This window comes from Anastrepha ludens, chromosome 2 (genome assembly GCF_028408465.1).
Source record: "Anastrepha ludens isolate Willacy chromosome 2, idAnaLude1.1, whole genome shotgun sequence".
Taxonomy (NCBI): domain Eukaryota; kingdom Metazoa; phylum Arthropoda; class Insecta; order Diptera; family Tephritidae; genus Anastrepha; species Anastrepha ludens.
In genome coordinates this window covers 57,889,519-57,914,300 of record NC_071498.1, presented here as the reverse complement: position 1 = coordinate 57,914,300, position 24,782 = coordinate 57,889,519, and the positions used below count along the sequence as shown (strand labels likewise).

The 24,782-nt window shown below is 36.7% G+C and overlaps 1 protein-coding gene across 8 annotated transcripts in view; it reads left to right on the top strand.

The window, feature by feature from the left end:
- Positions 1 to 24,782, top strand: part of LOC128871546 (synapse-associated protein of 47 kDa) — a 146,960-nt gene that overhangs the window by 47,873 nt on the left and 74,305 nt on the right. For all 8 annotated transcript variants that reach the window (XM_054113386.1, XM_054113385.1, XM_054113383.1 and 5 more), the window contains one exon: positions 18,164 to 18,202. In XM_054113386.1, coding sequence (XP_053969361.1) covers positions 18,164 to 18,202 — 39 coding nt within the window. The remainder of the gene's footprint in view (positions 1 to 18,163; positions 18,203 to 24,782) is intronic.

The following is a 24,782-nucleotide window of genomic DNA, read 5'->3' as shown; positions in this document are numbered from 1 at the left end:
TGCAAGTACATTGTTTTTATTGTGGTTTGTGTTTCTGTTAAGTCACATAATGGCTCCCAGTTGCAGCGATAAACAAAAGACATGACATTCGACACAATTTTTTTTGCACGCACACGTATGCATAGTACACTTTTACATGCATAGTCGCAAGCAAAATTAATTGAATTGTTTTTGTTGTCATTCAATTGCACAATTTAATATGTAATACCAGAAGACATGCAAGCACATTTTAAAAGGATTACGTTTTTTGAATGCATTTTTGTTTTCTCTTTTAAAATTTTCTGATTTATTACATTTTCCCCTTTTGCCTGACCACATCGAAATCAATTATCTTAATTGTATAACTTTCTAACGAAATTTTGTTATTTTTTTTTTTCTATTTCGTTATAAAGCTTAAATTTCCTATGCACTTGGCATGCATAAGTTAGTATGTAAATTGTTGTTGCCTTCCCCACAGCCACTCGTTATCCGGTGACCATGACCAATTCGCATTAATCTGATGAAAACTGATACAAAATTGAATGACACGTATTGTACTCACACCTCGGTGGTCATATACATATGTACAGTTGTGTGCACAATAGTGGAAGTGCCCATGTAAAAAAAACAATTTTTAATGTAACCATAAATCTTGTAATGCATTAGCGGTATTTCTAACGGTTTTCAGTTCTCTTGTTTACTGTAATGTCAATTCTTAACCTTTTGTAATTCGAAATTTAAATTTTTTCTTTTCAAATTAAAATTGACCTGCTTCGCGGTTGATTTTAAATTATTCAAACAAAAAAAAAACTTACGAACGGTGTGATGTGTATGAGCTCTTCTCATTCATGCAATGCTTCTGCTGTATCCTGATATCGCAAAAATTTAAACCTTCTACAGCTTCTTTCCATTCTCACCTTAATTCGTTTAAAAGTTTTGTAGAACATTTTAACACTCTAACTGCCCGTTTTAATTAACTTTCACGTAAGTTCTGTAAAAAAATGGTAGGAGCTAGGGGCTAAAGCCTGCTGTAAGAAAAGTGCTAGGGTTAAAAAGTCCAGGGCCTAACAAAGAAAACAGGAAATAGGTAGGACTCAGTTTCAGCGATAACGTACGAGCGATATTTCTTACCGGCGAGCATTTTTTAGGTCTGCAAACCGGCAGTAGTCGCTGGGACCCAAATCTGGTGAATACGGTGGATGTGGGAGCAATTCCAATTCAATTCAAGTAGTTTTTCCACTGCTCAGAATCATCCACACGTTCTTGTTTTTGGAGCAATCGCGGCACCCACTTTGAACAGAGCTGCAGTATAAATCCAACGCGTTCTTTTGATATCTTTACGATGTCAGCTAAATCACGCAACTTCCTTTTTCGATCATTCAAACCGATTTTGTGGATTTTTTTGATGTTTTCTGGTGTTACTGCCTACTACGACCACGTTTAAGGTCTGCAAACCATCGTTTTATTGTTGTTTCTGATGGAGTGGAGTCCCCATAAAATTTTTAAAGCTTGAATAGGCATACAAGGGCAGGGCAGCTGAAAAGAAGGTGCTGAGATGATTCCACCTCATCCTGCAGACAGCTTCTGCAGAAAGGACTTGAAGCAATCCCAAGTCTTATTGGGTAGACTAATAACGAACAATGTCGGGTAATGATACCTGCCAAATTCGCTGCTGCTTTGCTAGCCTTAGAAGTTCCTTCAAACGCCACGGCGTTACGTGGGTAGATCGCCACGGCCAGAGGGATCTCGCGACTTTGCGCGTTTGCGCACTAACCCAGCGCTCACTGAATTGACGTCCATTGAATCCATCTTTCCAAGAGTAGACCACAGGTTCTCGAGGGAACCCCAATCCTCTGATTCCGCGATGAAATCGTCACCAGGGTCCCCTATATAGCCAACTCATCAGCCCAGCAGTTTCCCTCTATACTGCTGTGACCAGGAACCCAATGAGCCTAATATTGAAGCATTCGGATGCAGTCCGGAGCGAAGTCAGGCATTCTCCGACTAATTTCGAAGCACAAACAACGAAGCCAAGGTCCTAATTGCCACCTGTCTTTTGGGGGTAGATATTTACGCCTTTTACAGTAAATAGAGAAGTAAGCAAAATGACTTCAATTTACACAGTGAATCAGCGTGCAGGCTAAAGCAAGCAACATCATATCATGACGATACCTACCCCAAATTTTAGTACCTTCCTGGTGTACTTCAGATCTTATTTTTTATTTGGCGGCCGACATATGACCGTCTTCTTCCATCTAAATTACAAATATCAAATTTCGAATCGTTGCGTCGAATTCGAGTCGTTAGCATATTTTACATATTTCAGTCGATTCTTTCTGCTAGCGACTGCATTCAGGTATTTTTTATTTAATTTCTCTTCTTTCGAAAAGTCACTGCCTAACGGTTATCGAATAAAAATTTACTCCATATTCCTACCAAAAATAATCTCTTATTTGCAATGAAGGTTGGCACAATTTGGCACACAGCTGTAAAGTGTTCTGCAATCCGTATGCAATGCCTGTGCATTGGTATGTTCGAGTGTGCACTCATCTGAAAGTCAACAAGCAAGCATTTACAACAAAAGGATTTAATTAAATGTATCCTTGTCTGCTTGATTGATCTGCCTGACGCCAGGCAGTTATCATCCAGGCAACTCTTCCTTGCTTATAAAATACATACATACGTATGTACAAAGGTATACATATATACATTTGGACATACATGCTTTCGTTTGCATATGTAAACTCTATTTACTTTCTGGTATATTCTATTAAAAATTATTGCATTGTATGTCTACTGCAGTAGCTGCTCTGTATGTACGCGTATGTGTGTACAGTGTCCAGTGTCCTGTTGCCATATTCTTTAGCTTTTACTGAGGCTTTCATCTCCTCGTGTGGTAATATGTAATTATTTTATCAGTATACACACACATACCTACGTATATTTAGCACGGTCACAATTCATCGCCTCGAATCGCATTAAATGTCAAATGAAAGTGTAAACCATTATGCAAAGAAGGAGGTGGCTCCACTTAATGACATTAGTCGCCATGCTAGCCATTTGGCTTGGGCTCGTGCCATGACATCTTCATCGAAATATATGTAGCTTCCAGATTGAAAATTGTAATTATTTCTTTTTTTCAAGTGCCTTCAATTTTATAAAATAACAAAAAAGTGAGTTGCAACCAGCCAAAGGGAACAATGCAAATCAGTATCCAGTTTTTTTAATTTCGTAATACTGTCTTCAACTCAATTCAAACAAAATTGCATAAAATAATAAAAAAAATATATATATAGGTATATTGCGCAAGCAAACTGCGAGCAGCAGAAATACAAGAGATCAACGCAAGGAAACCGATATACAGTTTTTTAAATTTTATAATACTACAATATAATTTATTATTTTTTTATAAAAATTTACAGGGTGCGCCATCTTTTATGTCGGTATAAAAACATTGAATAACTTTGAAACAAAAAAAAATGATTTTTATAAGTGAGGTATATTTATTTGGTTTGGTTATTACAATTTATTGTACAATATTAAAACTATTTTTTACTATACAATATCAATCAAGTGGCCACCTTTATTAGCAATCACAAACTGCGATCTTTTTTCTGCGTTTGGCATCACCTTGTCAAGCATTTCGGGTTTTATAGCGTCGATTTCGGCACGAATGTTTGCCTTAAGCTGGTCAATAGTCTGCGGCTTGTTGGCGTAAACCTTATTTTTCAGATAGTCCCACAAAAAGAAGTCCGGGAGGGTTAAATCAGCTGATCTGGGGGGCCAGAAAATTACGTATACGTTGGGTATAACGTCTATTGGCGTAACTGAAACTGTTAATTTCAAAATGTCATAACTTTTTTTTAAAAAATCGTACAATAATTTAAAAAAATGGGTTTTAAAGCTAAAGAGTTGTACTATGCAACCTTTTTGTCGAAAATTGAAAAAAAAAATTTTCTATCCCAAAAAAAATTATCAAAAATGGCTAAAATTGCCATTTTTTGACCTTTTAGGCTTCATTTACCAAAAATCCTGACGTGATGGAGCATTTTGAAGGTCAGATTCGTTTTCAGCGCATAAAAAACTACAAGAAACAAGTACAGCCATTCTAGAAACTCACCCTCGCTGTGTTATTATTAGTTATTTGTTTTAGTTTTCCTGATATTTAGTTGAATGACCATGATGATAATATTAAGCTCTAAACGTTTTTTTTTACTTCCGCAGATGATGCTGTAGGTTCTGATTTAGAGACTTGATAATATTTTAAAGTTATTTTGCGTTTGTGACCACGTTTTTCGGGTGTATCTGTACATGACAGGGAGTCGGCCAATGTTCGATCAGAGCACTTAAGTACTTCCCTGATTTCTCTATATGTTTTACCTGATTTTCGAAGATTTTTTTTTAGTTAGAAGTTAAGAATAAAACGGAATGCTTAAATTTCACTCAATTCTATTTAACTTCTTTTTTATACTTACTTTTCAGTTTTCTACGCAAAATATTAAATAATACATTTTTCATAATTTTTATAACTCACACTTCTATTTTCTTGAACAGTTAAGAAGCAAGTCTCACACAAAAATTAACATGTACAAATACTTTCATAGCAACTATCTCAAGATAATGCTTCGTATATTACTTGGGGAATCTCATAGGAAGCAACGCATTAGCATAGGCATTCCTATTATTTTGAACCCAGCTCTTCATATGTACAACTTTAAAAGAAACCTCAATTTAAGAGGGAGGAGCATAGGAACGTAGTGTGGGTTTAAATTTAACCGTCTCATAAACCAGTTGAGAAGTGCAGATAAGTGCTAGAAGAGTGAAATAATAAAAAATTAACATAAAAACTAAAAAAAAACTGGTGTGACTAATAAATACTATTACAAAATAATAATTTTAAAATCCATTGGAGTTTTTTAAAGTTCGAGCGTTTAAGACCTGTTGTCAAATCGCATATCACCATCTCGCACAGCTGGCAAATAATTTTCACTTTGCTTATACATATCTCTTATGACAGATTGTTGTGAAGTGTCAACATTGATTATCCAGTTGTCCGGAGCGAGCTATCAGCACGCTTGCACACCGTGAGGGAGGCTAAACTTAAATAAGTCAGTCCTCAAAATCCACGCTACCCACGTTCCAAAATGAGGTTTGGCAAAATGGCTGCCGTTTATTGCTGTTTTGAAAGAAAACTGACTGGTGTCGCCACTGTTTTCACTCGTAATCATAAACAACATATGCTGCTAATGAGTAAAGTAGCAGTGCGTACATATTGTAGAACTCGCCACTACAACAACGACAACATGCGAAAGAGGGAGAGAGAGTTTGCTTTAGACACTAAAGCGATAATACGATGCTAGCCTTTGCTGCGATAATACAATCATGACTTTGTTGACACTTCATGGCTTTGTTCGTGCAGTGCAGAAAATTATATAATATTGACTTGTTCTTATTTCTCGGCGCATAAGTGCTGAATAATAATTCCTGGCGATATGAACGTCGACACGACTGGATAGATAATTTATTTTTCATTCTTATGTGTAATTAGGATGCCTTGCACAGCACAGCGCTCATTTACATATTTTCATGGTAGGTTCGAGTTTCCGAAAAATTGTCATCATTATCTCCGCTTAAGTAAAACAATATTATGCGTAAATAGATGTTTACCCAAAATGGCAAAAAAAAACATAATAAAATACGTTCGACTTAATGCGTGTACTAACACCTTTTTAGCCCTCTGTCTATACACTGTCTATGCCACTTCAACAAAAGTAACCAAATTACTTTGTTCACTTTATTTGTTACTGAACTTTGTCTGTGTAATTTTATTTATTCCTTTGCCGTTGTGGATTTACTTGGCATTTATTTGCTTACATTTCATTCTGAAAGGCTGAGATGCTACCAAGTCAGTTGGTCGTCTGTCTTCGCCATAGCTTCTTAATGCCGTTTTGATTCTCATTGCCCTTGTGGCGCTTTTGTTCAAATCTTAGTGGCTTAGCGTGTGTCAGACAGTGGATCGGTTAAATTGAAATAGGGAAGGAGAATTTGAAATATGTTAGAATTTTAGGAGTTAACGTCCATTTACCTGAGTGCTTACGTTTTGTCCATTTGAATGGTCTCTCAAACGCAAGACTATAGTGCAGAATATCCCAGCTGACTCTGGCGTATGGGGCAGAAGGAATAAAGCCATATAGATAAAAATGAGTTTAAGCCCCGGTGTTAAGTGTCAGAGCCAAGCTCAAGCCACAGACTTCCAGTTCTTGCTGCAGCTTCGACTCAGTTTGCAAAAATCAATGTTGTCGCCAAGATTAAAAGGTTTAGCCATAATAACTAAATTGGTGAGAGTGACTCCGGCTGCCACGTCATCGGGTACTCGGTAACAGATTCTCACTCGTCCAAGCAGTCGTGGTTCAGTCTTCAATGGAGTAACATGAGCGGTAGCTGCGTTGAGTTTTTTCGTATATTACCGAAACAGTTTTATTTTTTTTCGTAAAGAAACCGATGTTATAACCCCGGTTACATCAGCAAATCAGCTGATACCTTCAAAATATTTAACTCAACTATAACAGTCTTTATAAACTGAAATATTTAAATTAAAATCACTTTTTGAAATTCAGTTTCACTTTCTTTCGTAAAAAGCAAATCAGCTGATACCTTCAAAATATTTAACTCAACTATAACAGTCTTTATAAACTGAAATATTTAAATTAAAATTACTTTTTGAAATTCAGTTTCATTTTCTTTCGTAAAATGTTCTAATCAAATTTAGTACAGGATTTTTATTTTTTTAAGTAATGACAATGCTGCGATTTCTAATTTCGTTTGTAATTTTTTTTATTAACTTGATTGTTGTAATTTTGTTGGAAAGATCAGGTGGAGAAGGACTTGGCTTCACTTGGTGTGTCCAACTGGCGCCGGTTAGCACGAGAAAGAAACGACTGGCGCGCTTTGTTAAACTCGGCCAAAATCGCGTAAGCGGTTATAGCGCCAATTAAGAAGAAGAGAAGATTGTTGTAATTCAAATAAATAAATAAATATAATAGGACTATCAATAAGTTCGTGCGGTTTTACAACAGATGGCGTAACTTGATTATTATTCCATCGATCCACATTTGCAAACATTCATTGGAGAGCTACTGTCGTAAGGCACAAACGTCAGTATAAGTTTTTTTTTTGAAGCGTAAACAACAATATTTTTACCACACTTGAAAATGTCGAATTTCGTGCCAAATAATGTGTTTTTGCGGGGAATTCTTCTTCATTATTTTAATATGAAGAAAAAAGCAGCCGAAAGCCATCGTATCTTGGTGGAAGTTTATGGTGAGCATGCTCTATCTGAGCGAACGTGCCAGAAGTGGTTTGCACGCTTTAAAAGTGGTGATTTTGGCTTGGAAGACGAAGAACGCGAGGGTGCGCCGCCAAAGTTCATGGATACCGAATTGGAGGAATTGCTCGATCAAGATCCGGCTCAAACGCAAGAAGAGGTTGCAAAAACTTTGGGAGTTGATCAATCAACCATTTCCAAACGTTTAAAAGCCATGGGAATGATCCGAAAGGTAGGCCATTGGGTGCCGTATGAATTGAAGCCAAGAGACGTTGAACGCCGTTTTATGGCATGCGAACAACTGCTTCAACGGCACAAAAGAAAGGGTTTTTTGCATCGAATTGTGACTGGCGATGAAAAGTGGGTCCATTACGACAATCCAAAACGTCGGGCAACGTATGGATACCCTGGCCATGCTTCAACATCGACGTCGGCGCAGAATATTCATGGCCTGAAGGTTATGCTGTGTATCTGGTGGGACCAGCTGGGTGTTGTGTATTATGAGCTACTGAAACCGAATGAAACGATTACGGGGGATGTCTACCGACGACAATTGATGCGTTTGAGCCGAGCACTGCGAGAAAAACGGCCGCAATACGCCGATAGACACGACAAAGTTATTTTGCAACATGACAATGCTCGGCCACATGTTGCACAAGTGGTCAAAACATACTTAGAAACGCTCAAATGGGATGTCCTACCCCACCCGCCGTATAGTCCAGACCTTGCGCCATCCGATTACTATCTCTTCCGATCGATGCAACATGGCCTGGCTGACCAGCACTTCCGTAATTACGATGAAGTCAAAAAATGGATCGATTCGTGGATTGCGGCAAAACCGACCGAATAATTCACAAAGGGAATCCGTGAATTGCCAGAAAGATGGGAAAAAGTAGTAGTAAGCGATGGACAATATTTTGAATATTAAATTTGTAACCATTTTACGTCAATAAAGTTTCAAATTTCGAAAAAAAACCGCACGAACTTATTGATAGTCCTATTAATATTGTAATTTATTCGTAAAGATCAGAATTTTCTGAAAAACTATAATTATTGCTTTAAGAAAATGAAAAAAAAACTGTAATCCGGTTTAAAAACCTGTAATTTACAGTTAAAACTGAAAATAACATTTCAATGTCCTCAATTTTATCGAATTCAAGCTTAAAGCTTAGTTTCTTTTGTTCAATCTCAGCGTTCATGCAATTTGTTGCTATTTTATTGTTACATTTGAAATATAAAAAAAGAAACAAAAAAAAAAACAAAAAAGTGTAGAAAATCATGAAATCAGCTGTTTTAGACGAGATATTAATAAAATTTATTATTCATCATTTTTATAAATCAACGGAAATGTTCAGCAATTTAAAACCTTCACTTTGTTGCACTTCACTTAAGTGGGCTATAAGCGGCATGTTTAGGACAGTGTTTCCAAGTTACGCATATTTTTATTATACTTTGCATAGTCTCTGGTGGGATGCTTTGAAAATATATGAACTTACATATAAGTTCATCAAAACGAAAAGAGTGCAGTGCTGACAAATCATATATAATTTTGGATTAAAGAGAATATTTTGTTTTAATCACTACTCTGCTACTTGATTTTTACTTTATCACTACCGCACAATGCTTCCGATATTGCGTTTTCACACCATTGCTGACCTCAAACCGAATTCTCCGCATTTCGGTTGTGCCGGCACAAAATGGGTTAAGATGGAAATTAGAAACTGAAATTCATAGGGGAAAGCCACCGCCTGCAAAGTCATCCAAATTTCATTTGAGTGTGGCACACTGTACACCTCCCAACACAATCGCAATCTTCATTGTCCCATACTTTTAATGTAATCCTTGTATGCGGTTAACGAATTGTGTTGTACCAACAAAGCATACATCTGCGGTGCATGGACCAGGTCCATCCACAAACAACATCTTGTTCAGAATTTTCTTCACTTTCGTTTTGTTTTCTATTCGCTTCTCTCGTTTTAACCATTTGTTTTATGCCCAATTACCACCGACAACTACGTAGGCGAATGCGAAAGCTGTTCAACAATGGCAGGTATTTGCTTTGTGTTTTTATCACATTAACTTGCCTCCAACAGCGCCCATACGCAGCACAATCCCAATAATCCCGACCATAGAATGAAGCTGGACAACTATTCTATTATTTGTTTTTCCTTCTATTCGCTTTGCCTTGTTCCATAGAATTTTTATTCATTTTCATCTCCAAACACGCATTATCAAACGATGCCGCCCACTCGCACGCATGCTACTAATACCTACATCGCACGTAGACATGAAGACTTTCCATAACTATTCGATTCCTTTGTTGTTCAGCGATTCGGGATTTCGCGCAGGGTGTGGGTCAAGGCTGTTCGATTTTCTAGCCACTCCTGCTGCACTAGCAGTACTTACATACCTTAACACGTGCGTGCATATATATTTTTGGAGCATATGTTCGCTTTGTTTATTCATTTTTAATGCAGCTTGTATTTGTTTTCTCTGACTGCTATAATGTTGCGTATACGCAGTGGTGTGCGTTGGCTTGGAAATTTTAAATTGGTTTTTTACTGTTTCTATTGCACATCTGTATCTATTTATGTGTTAAGTATTTCATAAAAATATGCAGAACATATATGTATGTATGCATGTACATGTGGAGCAGAATAACAGATCTCCCCAGGCTGAAACTAGATGTAATTTTATAGCCGCCACTAAAAGCTCCTAGTGTTCGATTTAATTGGCTCGTGTATCTTAGACTTTATGGGTGTGTGTGTGTGTGTGTGTGTTTCACCTTCAAATCGTGTCTATTAAGTTTTCTTGTTTGCAAAAGCAAACAACAGTTGAATTTACAACAGACGCGATTCTCTCCCTCTTTCTCTCTCTCTTTATAATACCTCTTACCTTAAAAACCTAGTATGTGTGAGTGTATTTGCACATTGCAGCTGTCGTTTGCTTACGATTTATGTATATGTAGTTCATATTCGCAAATACTTGAGAGTTTCCTTACGGACACGTGCGTTCTGAGTGAATGTATCTGCAAATATGCAGTACATATTCGTGTCCTCGTTCAACCTTTGCGCTGTTTATTTATGCATATTCTTTTAGCATAAGTAAAAACATTAAAAATAGTGCACAAATACTACCTCGATCAAAAAGTTCCCGGAACATATTCAGAAAATTTAAAATATAAGTTTATTTATAAAAAATGATATTATCGCCTTCAAAATACTCCCCATCAACTGCAAGGCACTGGTACATATTTTCGTTATAGCCGTCCTCGATTTTTCCATTTCTTCCTTTCGGCTGTTAAGACGCGTGCTCGTAATTTTTTGTTTTTACTCTAACAACCAAAAACTGACTAGGAGCCATATAAGGTGAATGGCTGTTGGATGATATTAGTTTCGTTCTTGGTAAAAAATTTATGGATATTGATGGCACTGTGCGACGATGTGTTATCTTGGTGCAAAATCCACGAGTCCTTTTCCCTCAATCCTGTCTTTTTTTGGGTAGTCGATCTTGGTTCATTCGAATTTTTGGTCTTGGTTCATTCGAAGTTTTCCACTCACTCGCGTGATGTGTGGATTGCATGTCGTCTCATAAACCCACGTCTCGTCTCCAGTAATGATGCGTTTGAGGGATGTTGAATCGGATTCAGTCTTGGAAATCACGTCTGTGGCGGTATCAACGGATTTTGCGTGAAATTCAGGTCTTTTGATACCAACTTTGCAGCAAGCAACCAACAAAACCTTAAATCATTAACCACAATGTCCTAAACGGATCCATAAGCAATGTTGAAGGTCTCTGCTTGTCCTCTCTGATCCTTAATTTGTGGATATTGATCAAGTTTTTTTTTTTACTTTATTGATGTTTTCATCAGTTTTCGCTGTCGACAGCCTGCCACTACGTTTGTCATCCTCATTCGATTCACAATGTCTTCTGAAGCGTTCATGCCACTCGTAAACAACTGTCGCTTACTTTCTTTAGAGTATCATTACTGGAATAGTTTCGCAACTTTTCAATGGTTTTCGCACCATTGAATCCATATTTAACGCAAAATTTAATACAAACTCACTCGTTTTTGCAAATTCAAATACATTTTTCAAACTAAAAAAAATCGAAAGCACGTGCAAAGGTTAATTTATTTAAGACTGTGTAACTTTTATAATTATCGAGCAATGGCGATAAAATTTTAGTAGGAATATCAATCACCGATGTGACTGCCTAAAAAAAAGGACAGAACTCAAATTTGTTAACTTAGAGCCTCACTTGGCGGTAGTTCCGGGTACTTTTTGATCAAAGTCAAACACATTACGGTGCGTCGAAAAAACTTCTGTCAAAATATTTGGATTTATGTGCGCTAGACTGATTTGAAAGTACCTCCAAATATCTGTTTTTTTTATAAAAACAATTAAAAATATTTTTTCTAAAAATTAACTCAGATGGTAGAGAAGTTTAAGCTCAAAAGATCTATATACAAATTTAAAAGATTTTTCAACGGAATTTAAATGAGATGTTGATGATGTTAAGCGTAATGAAAAGGCTAAGCAAATAACTGATATATCAAAAGTGTAAATCAGCTGAGATTTGGGTGAGATATTCAACTTTTTCTTTTTTAAACTCGCTTTCCACAAAAGGCAAAAACAGCGTAAAAAAGCGATTTTTTCATGCCGTTGGTAAAATTTTAAAATATTTTTTTGCACACCTCTTAAGCTAACTCTTATATCATATGATTATCTTTTTGGGGAAAAAATTTTAAAACAAATTTTATCTACAAAAAAATTTTCAGAGGTATTCTTAAATCGATCTAACTCATATAGTTCGTAATATTTTTTCGAAAATTTGTCATATAAAAAATTGAAAAATGCCGGTAAAAAAACAGCAACTTTTTTGCTGAGCCACCCTAATATACATACTTGCGTACATCTATAGTTTAAGTACTCCTGTTTGTCATTCATTTGAAAGCCATTTTTTCATATAATTTATTATTCATGTTGTTGTTTCATATACTCGTATTTTCTTACTAATTACTTTCTACTTTTCTACTAATTGCAGGTGAGTAATTGCGTGCGAGCCATTGACTTTACCTAATTTACTTAATTTGTATGTAATTTACACAATTATCGTGAGTATCAGTTATAAGAAATGTGTATAAAGGTAATAGCTGTGCATATAAAAAAATTATCCGAAATCTCATATCAAACAGCGTTTAGTTTATAAATTAATACTAGTTGTATAAAAACCCTAACTACCGATTTCCCTAAACATTTTTTAAGTAAAACTTCTTAGGCGTCGATGAACGAGCGAGAACCTAGAGTAAAATTTCAAGGCCATGCAACGTTTTGGGCATTTTTCTTCCGCGAGAGAGAAAACAGATATAACGTAGAGGAAAAGGAGAGAGAGAGAGCTATACCTTATATATATTTGATGATGAGATTTTGCTGTACAGTACAATAATTGAAACTGTTCGGCGCTGCCGCGACTATTTCAGACTGTTCAGCACTATGGTAACTAGGATGATGGCCGCTACGGCTGCGCCTATTAATGCATGTTGTTCTTGTAGTGTAGTCTTAGAATTTTAGTTTTCGAAACATACGCATATAGAGGCATAAAGTGAGTGTGTGCGGTTATATGTTCATGTATATGTATATACGAATATGCATTGTTTTGCTTAGAATAGAAACATCTACGTGCATACATTGTCCCAACATATGTATTCATATATGCATACATGTACATATGTATATGTAAACGCATAAGGTTTAGATGAGATTTTTGCATACATACATATATTAGATATATGTTTGCATATGATTGTTTCCACCAAAATAACCACGAATTTTGCGATTTGTTGTTCTCTCCCATTTTCATAAGAAGTTTCAATAATTTTAATGCATTGTTCTCTCGTCTAAAATGGTACATCTATCTTCTTGTCAAGATGAAATAAAAAACGATACCTTCTAGAAATTATTCCTTACTGACATCTATGCGTCTCTTTTGAAATACCCTTTATATTATAACACTTCATGCACCAAATCTAGCTGCTGCACACTGCGCATTATACTGAAGAGATATAGGTTTTCAAGTCCACTATGGTCTTTTTCACCAGCAGAACGGAAGTCCATTTGACTAAATCCATATTGCAGGATACTGAAATTGAATTCTTATGAGATGCGAAATATGAAGCTGGGACGCTTAATATCTTAAAGCGCGATAGAACAGTGAGCTAATAAACTTACAAAGACTATGCTTGCCCAAAGAGTGCTGTTGGTTTGGTCTGCAATTACAAGGTGGCGCAAATTTAATCACCCTATCGGAAGATGTGTAATTTTTGCCAATGGTGCTTAGTTTACGTGAATTATATAATATATGGCACCAGTGAACTAGATAGCTGCAGTAGAATAGAATAGACGAGTTCTTGATGTAGAAGAATGGAAGGGTTCTTGAATTTTGAAAGAAATAAGTGAAGAATATACGCTAATGACCTTAAGGGGGGATTCTACTGTAAAAATCAAATTTTCATGGATTTTGTTTTCATACTTGTATTAATTTAATTAGTAAAAAAAAGTTTAGGGTTACATAAACACAGGTCTTGAGTGTACAAAAAAATTTTTTAAATTTATTTTCATTTCAAAATGGCAGCTGTACAGCCGCTCCCCCGAAACGCCTTTTGAAATCTGCCCACACTGTCGCGCATTTAAAAAAAATCTGAAATGAAAAAAACCAATTTTTTTTTTATTATATATCATTATTTTTAGTTGTTAAGCCTATTACTTGCAAAAAAAAATTTTTTTTGTAAAATTTTTGAAGTTTTTTAAAAAATCGACATTTTTTTTGTTGTCATTTTGTTATTAAAAAAGGGGTTATAAATAATAAATTTTTTCCCACCATAGCTTTAAAAACTAGTAAATATTGTTAAAAATATACTATCAAAGTTTGAGCTTGATATGTTAATTTTTCACGGAGCTGTGATGTGGGCAATTTTGAAAACGTGGTTTCGAGAAAAACACGCTTAAACAAGCACATTATCAAGCGCATATGACCGTAAACCGCTCGAGCGCTCAGTTTATACCTGCTTTGCTAAAACTTTTATAACTTGAAAACTATTCAAGATTTCTTTTTAAGATTTTCATGGAACATTCTGGAGTTGTTTCTGAGTATGTTTCAACAAAAAGTAAAAAAATCGATTTTTTTTAAGTTTTACAGTAGAGGCCCCCCTTAAAGGTCGTCTGCCGGATTATGTAATATATTTTTAGCGTATCAACTAAATTCATTTACAATTAATTCTTTGTACTTTAAAGCACCAGATATGTTAGAAACTTGCTTTTTCCAAGCCTCATAATTCTTTCCATTCAACTCATTCACTTGCAACACGGAATGTGATAATATTGGGCACCTTCCAATAAAATGTTTAACGTCTTCTTTTCCATTTAGTTTGCAGAGTGCGCAATTATTATTATATAAGTATATAACAATGAATTCCAAAAGATTGCAACTTCCTTTAAGTATTACAGATATTTTGTACCTACCAATTTTATCATTGAAGTGAGTTTTTTCTATGTTGTAGTCCAAATATTTATATATTCTCTCTGCACTTTTTTGAAACCGTTCCCTCATTCTATCTCTATATAAGCGTCTATTTTTTCCTTTCCAAATATTTAGGTTTAGATCTCTATCATCCTTTATCATTCCTAATAGAGGTGGAGAACTATCGATAGTGGGCGCCATCGATATTCGACGATAGTTAATTTTGAACCATCGATAGTGTCGATAGTGCCATCGATAGTGTCGATAGCGCCATCGATAGTATAGCCCGACAAACAAATTTATTTTAAATGAATACAAGAAAATTATAGTTTATTTTAACCCAAAGTTACGGTTCAGAAATAAAAGAATGTTAACATTTTTTTCTTTGAGTCGGTTTCGCCTCTCTGAAATAATTTGGCCCGCCTTGCTGAAAGTTCTTTCGGATTCTACGGACGTAGCGGGAATGCAAAGATATTTGCAAAACAGCCTTTCAATAGAGGGAAATTCAGTTTGATTCATCTGGAAAAAAAGTAATATATTTAATTATATAGAACTTATAATTCGTTTTTTAGGCATACCTTCATCCATAACAGAGGGTCCATATCTTGAGCGGCAATTGCCCTCTCCAGATATTGTCTTTTAGCCAGGATTGCATCCACTCGTGAGTTTCCAACTTTGTTCATCGATCGCGCACCCAAAAAATCAAACAAAGAGTCCTGGGAACTTGTATCCGGTGCGACGGGCAGATTAATTAGGGACTCTTTGACGGGGTATTTTGCTAGTTCATTTTCAAAAAATGTTGCTGCTAGTTCAGCGTTTGAGCTGTGTTGAAATCCATTTTTTTTAAAGCGTGGATCCAATAGCGTAGCCATCATGCAGACTGTCCTTTGCTCATATATGGAAAGGCGTTTCTTTATTGATTCCATTAATATTTTTGTCATAGTTTTTCCTTGCAAAGTTTGTAGCAGAGGTGAAACACTATCGATTTTGCGGAAAAGTCCATATGCCATGGGTATAATTAGCGATATGGTTACATACTTTCCACCAGAAATTTTCTCACTTGCTTGCTGAAAGAAAGCCAATACCTTTTCAATATCTTTTAGCGCAAGTATTTCCTCAGCAGTAAATGGCTGCGGTGCATTTGTCGTTGATAATAAGACTTTGGCAATGGCATCGTTCGTTTCTAAAATACGCTGAATCATGAAATAGAAACTATTCCATCTAGTGGGTGTTTCTTGTAACAAAGTATACGCCGAGACTTCTTGAGCTAATTTAAATTTTTCATTCGCTATAGTGCTGTTTTTAAAGAATCGAACAATTGATTTACACTTAGTAAATAAATCTTGAAGTACTACGTCATCAACTTTTAAAGCATCTTGCACCACCAGATTAATAGTGTGCGCAAAGCATGGCAAATTGCTAATTTGCAATATTTCACATGCTTTAAGCATGAAGCTGGCATTATCTGTTACAATGCATACCGTTTTATTGAGGATGTTCCAATCAATAAATATTTCTCGCAATGTATCTGCCATATTTTGCGAACAGTGATTAGTTGTGCTTAACAGTTTTTTCGTAGCCAATGATGCTGTTTTTAATTCGTGATTATAAACAAAATGACCCGTCACAGTCGAAAAACTAGCATTGGCACTTGATGTCCACAAGTCACATGTAATAGCTATATCCGAAACATTTTGAAGTATTACTGATAACTTGGCAGAGGTTTCCTTGAAGTAATTTAACATAAGCACATCTCGTAAGTGTGTCTTGCTCGGTAGTTTGTATCTAGGATCCAATACCTGAGTGTATTGTACAAACCCTTCATTTTCTACAATATTGTAGGGCTGCACATCTTTGGCAACCATCTCAGTTAAGGCTTTGTCAATGTCCGTCTTTCGCTTAGAATTCGAGTCGTACAAGACGGGTCTTTTGAAGTAGGGCTCTACAGAGCTCATACTCGATCTGCAACTGCTGCTTGTAGACGCAGTGTCGTTCCTTTCAGCACCTACAGCTCGGGTGCTAGAGTCTGGTTTTTTAATGAAACCTTTTCAAGTGGTCGTGCAGGTTTGACGTATTGCCGCTTGTCTTGTATTCTTTGCCGCAGTCAAGATATTTTGCAAATTTTTTTGTCGTCGGACCTCTTGAAATACTTCCAGACATAGGAAATTTTACTTTTTTTTGTAATACTCTGTCTATCTGGTTCAGAGTCAGTGCTATTGCACTCGCAGTCCTGCTTGTCGATAGTTGAGGGGGGCACTCGACGTTTACCTTAAATTCCACACATTGTCGATCAAAATACTTATGTATAATATATTAAACATACCTATTTTTAAAAAGCGCTCCATATCTATCTATTTTTTCTTCTTGGAAATCGCTGATACAGAACAAGCGCGAAAAAATTTTTTTGGCGATGTGAGACGACTGCTAATGATGGCACCATCGATAGTGGATGGCTCACTATCGCAAGTGTCTGCTGCTATCGATTGTGGCTCGATAGCGCCCAACCATCGATAGTGTCGATAGTGCCATCGATAGTTTTCCACCTCTAATTCCTATCACCTTTATTGTCATATTATGTGGTAGTCTTCTGTTGCTGTACTCAAGAATTGTGTTTTTTATATAATTTAGATGTAGTGCAAGAGTATAGATGTCCCATATTCGTTTCCAACTCATGGCTTAAGTCGGAGCTTGTTTTCGCCTTCAAATAGAGTGTTACCCCGACATAAATTTGAGGGGCACGGCATATGGCTTGAAACATTTGCCATTTCGAGCTGAGATTTATATCTGTTTTAGTAAGGAAGCTGAATGTATTATACTAATTTTTGCTAAAGTGTTATGCTTCGAAAGCTCATTTTAGGAGTCAGTGCTACTCCCAGACAGCTGCAGTATAAAAACAGACAAGCAAGCGCGTAAGGATCAAAATAAAGGTTTTTGTCACGCAATTTGGATGATTAATTTTCCGCCACCTTGTATAACTGGCCGGAAACTGGCGATATTCGTATTCGTCAAACCACTGGTTCTATCTACCACATACATACACACAGGTTTGACTGTACACAAAAAAATATGTAACTGTATCAGCAACCGCTTCGGGCTTCTTTAAATATTTTCCGGATTTACCTCAACGGCAGTTACTTGCACCGAGTGTATCCAATTTTTAATCAACTAAGCCTTTTTTCATTTATTTTTAAGTATTTAAATAGTTTCATAAATACCTCTATTTAAATATTTATTTTCTTTAAGTTGTAAGCTACATAATTTTATTTTTACCTGAATTAATTTTGTTTTTAAAAGTTAATTTTTTATTTTTCATCATTTTAATTTTTTTTTATTTTTCTTTAGCGGCTCATCCATCGTCGATCAATTGTTCACAGAAGCAACGTAAGTTTTTTCATATGTTTCGTTTGATTTGTTTATCTTATTTTGACTGTCATCGTCAATGCTTACGTTAAGATTTGTTTTGTTGTAATTTTTTATACTCGTAATATAAATATTCCCAATTTTTATTATTTATTTGATGCATGCATGATTTATGCTCTTAACTTCCCATATCTCCAAAACCCTTAGTTTGCGAACCCATGAGTGATTTTGTGTATACTATATTTTGTCGTTTCCAAAAAAAAAAAAAAACTTGCCCTAAAAGTTAAGCATAAAAAGACGTGCTTGAAATTTCAAGTATGCTCAAAGACGTTAGGAAAACCTCCATTTCACTGCTATTACTTTCTAACGAAGTCGAATACTGAGAAATCGTTTCAGCCATTGTCTATAAGAAATAAATGAATATAAGAATGTTCTTTCCTGCAACAAGTAAAGTTTGTTATAATACCAAATTTTACTAAAAGAAAGAAATTCATAAAATAAATGTTCTCCGTGAAATTTCCATATAAACTAAATCTCGATCGCAGCGGTAGTGGCTGGATTTAGGAACATATTGTAAATATTTGTTTTAATTTCTAGACTCGAATGCCATTTATTGGGTTATATTTCTGCAAAAATGCTATATATTAGACCAGGAACACAGAAGAGGCCAGGCTTCGTAATATCGCATAAAACGTACTGCGTGAAAGGCTAACGCCGACCACCAATAACAGACTGGACCTTATCAGTATTTTAATCTGGTAAATCAACCATCGACCAAATATTCACAACAAGTCAAATCTTTTAGCTGTTCGAAATGAGGTTGAGCAGTACCACAAAGCTCAGCCAAAATTCGAAAGGACCTTTCCGAGTCGTTTGATACCAAACGAAGTGATGGTGACTCTACTGTACGATTTCTTTGACCAGATGCTGGAGATAATAGTACCAGCTGCTGAACTGATCGGAGCTGGCACAATATTTTAAAAGTGCGTGCAATTTTTTACGCTTATATCCATCTTAACAGCGATGCTGGTACTATCTTTTACTATCTAGACAGCAAGGCGAGAGGGTCTAGAGGTGAACGAGTGCACACCGAAATATCTCCTGTCGTTAAACAAAAAGTCAGCGCATTCGCTTCTTAGCAACCCAGTCACTGTTCGCAGTTATAAATTTGAAAATAGTGAAGACTTCATCTACTTGGGAACCAGCATGAGCAACGATAATGATGTCAGCTTTGAAATCCATCGGGGAATCTCTCTTGCCAATGACTGCTACTTTGAACTAATTAATGCAATGCGGTAACCCTTGCAATGTTCAAGAGTAGCATTTAAGAACCTTTGCGCATTAGCGACGGCGAATATCGAAAGAGATGGAACGATGAGTTGCAGAAGCTGACATAAACATTGTCCAGTGAATTAAGATTTAGTGACTTCGCGGGCTCGGAATGGTTACAAATTTACCGGCTCCGAAAGTACTCAATACGAAGGTAACTGGGTCTATAAAGAAGAAGACGAAGTAGGTGAACACAATTTTTATTAACATCTCAACTCCCGCGCCACATAGCGGTGTTTTTTATTGCAAAAATATTAATTTTTGTTATTGTTGGTTTGGTGCCAGGATGACGCCCGCGCGGTCTAAAGTACTGAGTATTGCTAAACCGGCAGAAGCTACATCTACGTGCTAAACACCTCTCCACTATCTACCACTCTCGCCGCCTGATCAACATCTTCACTCTCCGAGCAATTGCACAGTTTGGGGAACTATTATGGCCAAATCTAAAGAGGTGTGCTCAAAATACTGCGTACCTAAAATGGAACTGAGTTAGGTTTTTGTTTAGTTCGTTCCCCCATGGTTACTTCCCAACTAAGTCGTAACGATGGATGTTATGGATGCGTTCATCTACCCATAGCTGCTCTGCTCCACCGATCTTTCCTGTGGGCAATCGAATGACACCTTTCCTCTGCTACAATATTTTCGCGCCTGCTCTACCGTCATGTTCGGATATCCATATATAAAATCCCTGCATTTATTTTGTCAAAATGCCTACCGAAATTAGTACTGCAATGATGAAAGATGTCGCGTGGGAAATTGTACCGTATTGCATATACCATAGAAGTGTGCTCGCCCTATTTTGTGGGGGTCTATGAGCGATCGACCCAGAAACGATCCAGCCTCCTCCATATTGCTCGCTTTTTTACTCAAATAGTGACTAAAAACATCACAGGCATATGAATTTCTTAGTTAAAAGTTAATTAGCTGACTTCTTTAATTTATGTTTTTTGCAAACACTCTTAGTCGTGTCGTTACTTAGTCCTTCAAACAGAGTATCATCGGCAAAAAAAAATGTGAAAACTTGTCGACAGCGACATAGCAACATTTGCGCTTAGCTACAAGGCATACATGCCCGCTTCATTGCAAAAGAGCTTGCGGTGGAAATAAGATTAATGTCTTGTCATCGTCTTTCATTTGGCGCCCAACTGAATAGTACGTAATTAAGTAGGCAGTGCGAAAACTTTGTTTTTCTGTTGTTGCTTTGGCTGTGATATGAGCATTTCATTTTCACTGCTATTAATTTCCTACAATAACACTGGAATTCTATCTTGGCAACACATGCTTGCAAGCAGACTAGTTTGCCTTCAACAGTTGCCCTTTTACGCCAAACAAAAGTTGCCAAGCAATCAAGGCTGTAGGCTTTAATCTGTGGTCGAATGTTGGCTCTCTCTCTCACTCTTGTGATGTTCCCATGAACTTGCCTACCTTGTAGTCCATAATGCCTTTTTGCAACCGCAACATGAAAGCGCAAACGTTTGCAGTCTTTTACCTTTTGAACTGTCCTTAAATTTCGACCGCAAAAGCCCCTCCTTCTGTTGTTTTGAGTTTTTTGTTTTTTCGCCTTTGAATATTTCAACATTTTCTAAGTCTCTTCGTTGCTTTAATCGGTCGAGTGTGACCCAACCGACTCACCTTCACAACAGCTATTTGCCTCTAATCACATTTTTCTTAGTGGTTGTCATTTGGTACGAAATTTGGAGCTTCCATATGGATAGTGAAACTCCATCTCTAATTAAACACAAATAACTAAATTTTCTGTATTTATTTATTCATGAATCCCATGAATCCTTGCCTATGGCTTTTGTATTCTTATACCACGTACCAAATAATAAGTGGGAGCAGTTAACGAGTTTAGTGATTTGTTAAGCCGATTTAATGTTTTCTAGGGTACATCATTGAAACTGCTTAAAAACAAAAAAATCGGTTTTTTTATGTTTTTATATAGTTCCGAGAAGAGATAATAGTCGCAGGGTATCAATTATGCCAAATAATTATACGAAATAAGTAGCCCTTTTGTCAGAAATCCACTCCCAACTCTGAACCAATGACGTGATAGTACATTGGCATCGGCTGTCAGCTTGTGTTGCAGAAATCTTGAACTGAGCTTACCGAAGGCATAAATCCAATTTCAAATTCAATGATTTCCATAAACGATGTTTATTAAATATTTTTTATATTTTAAATTAGCTGTAAATATCGCCACAAAGGGTTTCTCTACCCTATTAAGACCGCATGGATCGTAAATTTGTGTGTGGGATAAAATCTGTAGTCGAAGGCAACTCCTCAAGAGAACTGGTCGCACACACAGTTACCACCGTATTTCTCTGATCCTCGGATAGATCTCTCTATACGTAAACTTTAGTTTGAGAGTCATGCCAGGGCAAATTTTCCAAGTAGGCAGGATTGGAACAAGGGGAAAATCTGAACCGGAGCTGGTACCTCTGTCGTAACAGACGCCTCCAAGATCGAATCGGGAGTCAGAACAGGTGTTTTCTCTAATCAGCCGATCCATCTATTTCCGTAAAACTACCGAATACTGCTAGTGTTTTTCAGGTCTTTTCAGAAGTCTTTGTGATCCTGCAGGCATGCAAAATACTTAGGAAACTTAGGAGAAAGGTAGATATCAACATGTTTTCCTATAGTCAAGCTACGCTATGACGGCGCCATGGTGCCGAATCACACTAGTAATTTCCTGTAAGGATCAAATCTCTTGGGTGTGTAGGTAAAATTTCTCTAATCTGGGTTACAGGACATAGGAGCTTAGAGGGAAATGAAGTTGCGGATGAGCTAGCCACGAGGGGACTGAATTGTTCTCGGAGACCTCCTACCCCATCATCCGCATTCCTCTGGCTGCTGTTCACGGGGAATTGTACAATTTCGAAAACCCTTTGGCCCCAGTACAATATACGGAGGGCTCAGAAAGTCCTTGAGATTCTTCGCCATTCAATTTCCGAATTCGTAGTTGTCTTTAAGAACCATTGGACGATCGGCACACACGTAGAAAAGATAGGTTTACCATTTAACGCCCATTGCCGAAACTGTGGGGACCTTTCAGAAAAAAAGACTGTTAAGCAATTTCTCTGTAAATGTCGGGGCCTGGCAGCTAGGCGATTAAGGTCACTGGGTGCTCTTTTCTTCACTAGCCTAAAGCCAGTGCGCCAACCTAAATCCCATCAATATTCTCCATTATATCAACGGCTCATAATGGTCCCAAAACGGCGCTTTAGTGCTACTTGGGGAGTGCCAGAGTGGTACTTTAACCATTTCACCTACTTATGCATTTCACCGGTTATGCATCAGTGCTGGACATCGCGTACATTCGTCAGTACATATTTGGCATTTTCATCTTCCTTCCTACATAACTTACAAATTCCTTTGCAGTATATTCCCAGGTTGGTGGTAAAATGATGGTTCAATCTAGAATGCTCTCTTAGAGTCCCTGTACTGATTCCATTTAATCTTCGATTCAGGTCAAACCTGCCTATCATTGATTTTAGTTACAATAAACCCGGTATGCACCAGTATCGATCGAAGGCAAAAATCATCCAAAAGATAGTGCCACAAGTTTCTTTTATTTATAATATATGTAGTTCGTAGGTTTTTTTTAGAATATTGTGTACATTTGCTCAAGTAAAGCACGTATTTCGCAGCATTTTACAAATCTCAACACAATTCAATTCAACAACACGCGAAGCGCACATAATCTCTGGCATCTGTCAAGGTGGATAACATACGTGCATGTAAATGGAAAGGAGGGGACAGCAGAGAAAAGCATATTATGCCTAAACATACCCAGCATAAGCAACTAAAGAATTCTCTTCAAAAAGCATATAAATCAACGCGAAGCTATTCGTGTCTTACCTAATCGGATTCAAGAATATCTGTGTCGTTGGCATCTGCTGCTTTCCCACCTCCAGTTAGTTTACTAATGGATTCCTTCGTATAATGGCAAGGCGGTAATGTGAAACGACAATTTCATTTTGCTGAGATTTAGATTAAGCGCTGAATTATTAGTTTTATATGAAAAAGGGTAGAAATATGCTGGCTCGGAGTTTAGAAAAAGAAAAGAAAGGTGAAGAAAGAACGATAAGCATAAATAAAATAAAATGAAATAAAAATATGCCAAAATGATAAAATCTCTTTCAATTACACATCCTCTGACAAATATGCATGCACTGCATGACTATTTACCTGCTCATACGCCGTTTGCAATACGCAATTCTTTCATGTCAGGAGCTAATTTGAAAAATGATGAAGGTTCGGTATGAAGTAACAGACATACTAGGTCTTCACTACTCATTAACACTTCCTGGGTGTATTTTCTGCATCCCTCGTGGATATTGTGTGAATATTTCATGACATTTGGTTTAATGGAAGCTTAGGTTTTGCATTTCATGTGACAGTACTTGGAACCATTGGTCGAAAACTTAATTATGACTGCTGTTGTATTACAATAAATTGGTGCGTCACTATCGGCAGGTTCGAAACCAAAGGCCGGAAGCACCAAACGATAGAAAAAGTTGTTTCTAATAGCGGCCACTGTTCGGTAAGCAATGGCAAAGCTCCGTGTGTATTTCTGTCCTGCAAAAGCTACTAATAAAAAGCCATCTGCCATTCGGGGACGGCTTAAAACTGTAGATCCTTCCATTTTGTGTAAACAAAATTAAGACGCACACCACAAATTAGAGATGGATCTCGGCCAAACATCCAACAGAAAGAGGTTGTAAGTGCCATTTACTTGTATACACGATTTAGAAAAAATCGTCCAAGATCTGTTATGGACGAAAATAGAGTTGAATTCATAAAAAAATCTTCACTGTGTTACATGGAATTGAGTCAAAATGTTAATACTTTATTATTCTCTTTCGGTGTTAAAAAAATTTTCTTGTCGCGAATTCGTCGTGCTCGATTAGAATACCGTGAAAATGGATTGTCCCCGGCGCGACGTTTTGACCAAAAATGACATTCTCTCTATCAACCACTTTTTGTATGCGCTTGATTCAGCTACGTGTGACTTCTTTTTGTTTGAAAAACTACATTGGATTAATAATTCAAATTGTGTTGCAGATATTAAAGACATTCAGCAACCGCCATCCTGAACAAGGTTTCCAAAAACGGGGTTAAAAAGTCGTTTCATATGCTTCTCGTTCTCATAAGCTAAGAGGCGTGTACAGAGTCAGAAGGAACTATTTTGAATAAAATAAATGATTTTTGGTAATTTTTTTCTTTTAATTTTCTAAATATTGCAACAGTGTGGGAACTTTTGCGATAT